Genomic DNA, 3,002 nt, shown 5'->3' with positions numbered 1-3,002 from the left:
AAAATGCTAGTGTGAATCTCAAAGGAAATTGACGACCAAGGACGAAAACCCAGACGATTGAAATTCCAAACCAAAGAGTGAATATCGGTAGATAACAGTCCACTGATCAACACGAAATGATCGACCGTCATACCTGATGACTGACAATTCTGGTGGCCGGCGGACCCATTGGGTAAGATGATGGATTGGATTGGATTTCCTGGTGGAAGTCATCCGATCGATCAATTGGATTTTCCGGTGGAAGTCATCCGATCGATCGTTGATTTGAACGGTCGATTCAGAATTTCGGGCGACCTACACATTTGATAGTTTCTTTGTATTATACTGTAATTCTCATTCAACAGAATTGAGTTACTCGGTCTGTTATCATATACGTTCCAAAAACTAGGAGGAAAACATTTCCCAGACGAATGGAATTCAGCCACCGAAACCTTTTTCTACTTCGATTGGACGAGTGAAGCAAATCACAAAATCCCGGATACAACTCGTTAGAGCTTTTCGCTCGACCTGTATAGAGTAAACTCTCAACAAATACTCAAATCGAAAGCTTATACTGGGCCCCCAGTGAACGACCGCTAGACCAAAATGAAGTCAGGCGGGAGGCCGTCATGGGCCCCCCGCTTTGTCGGGTAGGGAGCTTTCCTAGGGTTCTGGTTCCGTCTGGCCTGGAACCTTCGGGGATCCTGACCTAATATTCATTTGTTAATTAAAATACTACGGCCACATCTAGGTATACTATGGATATAATATATAATTATACATTCCCTCATTTCTATAAATAAAAATTCATTTTATGAATACATGTTACACAAATTTACTCTTCCGTACTTACATAGTGTGTTTTTGCTCTCATCCCTTCCCTGCCCTTCCCTGCCCTTCCCTTTAAATACATCCAATGGGCAGCTAGAAAAATTACTAAAATGCTGAATTTAGAAATAGCGCAATACATCCCTATTTGTGTAAAAAAAATCATAATAATAAAAAAAAGAGGGCAGTTTTAGGTGATTCAGGCTATTCAGCCGTGCCGTGGAAGTCATCTGCTAAAGATAAGGTCGGATCTCTCTCCACGGCGCTTGCAAATCTCTCCCTCCGCCGCCCCATCACCTCTTTCGATCCCACTGATCACTGAACTGAAAAACATCAATCCCCACCCTCGCCGTCCTCGCCGTCCTCGCCGCACATGAAACATGAATCCCTCCGCCTCCACCAACTCCTCCGCCATCGATAACTCCACCGAGCTCCGCCGTCCCCTCTTCCCCCCCATCCCTCACCTGTCCTCTCGCTTCCACCTCAAAACAACCTTCTTCTCTGAACTCAGCGGCTCCGTCGGCGATCTCGGTACCTACATACCCATCGTCCTCGCCCTCTCCCTCGTCAACGGCCTCGATCTCGGCACCACCCTCCTCTTCACCGCACTCTATAACGCCATCACCGGTCTCCTCTTCGGCATCCCCATGCCCGTTCAACCCATGAAATCCATCGCCGCCGTTGCCATCTCCCCTTCCTCCCACCTCTCCATTCCCCAAATCATGGCCGCCGGTCTCTGCACCGCTTCCACCCTCCTAATCCTCGGCGCCACCGGTCTCATGTCGCTTTTATACCGTTTCCTGCCTCTTCCCGTCGTTCGCGGAGTCCAGCTTTCACAAGGTCTTTCCTTTACCTTCTCCGCCGTCTCCTACATCAGCTACATCCAAGACCTTCCTTCCGGTAAAACCTCCGGCCCCCGCCCCATGCTCGGCTCCGACGGTCTCCTCCTCGCTCTCTCCGCCGTCGTTTTCATCCTCCTCTCCTCCAGCGCAGGCAATGAAAGGCGACGCCTTTTTCCCTCCGCGCTCATCGTCTTCCTCTTCGGCTTCATCCTCTGTTTCTTCCGCAACCCCTCTGTTCTCCGCCAGCTCAAGCTAGGCCCTTCCCCGATCCGCGTGATTAGAATCACGAGTGAAGATTGGAAAGTCGGATTCTTTCGCGGAGCGATCCCGCAGATCCCTCTCTCGATCCTGAACTCCGTGATCGCCGTCTGCAAGCTTTCCGGCGATCTGTTTCCGGACCAAGAGGTTTCTGCGGCGGCGGTTTCGGTCAGTGTGGGGTTGATGAACTGGGCCGGTTGCTGGTTCGGAGCGATGCCGGTTTGTCATGGTGCCGGCGGGCTGGCGGGGCAGTACCGGTTCGGAGGGCGGAGCGGGTTGTCTGTTATGTTTCTAGCGGCGGGGAAGATGGTGGCGGGATTGGTTTTTGGAAACTCGTTCGTCGTGATACTGAGAGAGTTTCCGGTGGGGTTATTGGGAGTATTGTTGGTGTTTGCTGGGGTGGAGTTGGCAATGTCGTCGAGGGATATGGGGAGCAAAAAGGAGTCTTTTGTTATGCTGGTGTGTGCGGCGGTTTCGATGAAGTTGGATGCGGGTGTTGGGTTTGTGTGCGGGTTGGTTATGGTTTTGGTGCTCTGGATCAGCGAGTTGGATTGGTTCGCTCTGTTGAGGAGGAGAAGCGGGGGAGGATCTGGAGATGATAAGCTTCAATCTGCTGATACGGAGGAGATCATTGGAATTTAGGGAGATTTTTTTTTTTATTGCTTATTTAGCATGGATTCAGTAATCAATTCATGGTTTTAAATCACTTTTAGGGGATGGTTGATTTCCTTAAAAAAAAGTATCACACTGATTTAATGTAATTGAAATATTATGGATTTGGGATATTTTCAAATTATTGATATGGTGTAAAGTAGATATAAAGATTTATAATGTTATGCTTAGTTTTAAGAGAATGCACAATGTAAAAAGATTGGCCATAGGAAGGGCAGTGATGGATGATTGTGATGTAATTAGAGGGCAATGACATATGGAGATGATGAATGATTGGTGATTGCACGCTTGCATTGGGTAATGGTGGGTCGTGGCGGTGGCCACAAGTGGCAATTAGCAGTAGTCGTTGGTGAAGGCGATGGTGGCAGCGGTGGTGATGGAGATGGCTAATAACCAACGAGTAGCTATCGGTGATGGTTGTGG

General features: G+C 48.9%; 1 protein-coding gene across 1 annotated transcript; it reads left to right on the top strand.

Moving 5' to 3' along the window:
- Positions 1-883: 883 nt before the first annotated feature.
- LOC110030327 (molybdate transporter 2-like) lies at positions 884-2,683 on the top strand. Its single transcript, XM_020732996.1, has one exon. The coding sequence runs from the start codon at positions 1,188-1,190 to the stop codon at positions 2,547-2,549; it is 1,362 nt and encodes a 453-aa protein (XP_020588655.1). The 5' UTR covers positions 884-1,187; the 3' UTR covers positions 2,550-2,683.
- The last annotated feature ends 319 nt before the right edge of the window (positions 2,684-3,002 follow it).

The sequence above is a fragment of the Phalaenopsis equestris genome, unplaced genomic scaffold (genome assembly GCF_001263595.1).
Source record: "Phalaenopsis equestris unplaced genomic scaffold, ASM126359v1 Scaffold000702, whole genome shotgun sequence".
NCBI classification, from domain to species: domain Eukaryota; kingdom Viridiplantae; phylum Streptophyta; class Magnoliopsida; order Asparagales; family Orchidaceae; genus Phalaenopsis; species Phalaenopsis equestris.
Note: the sequence above shows the minus strand (reverse complement) of the source record. Positions and strands in the feature narration are given on the sequence as shown.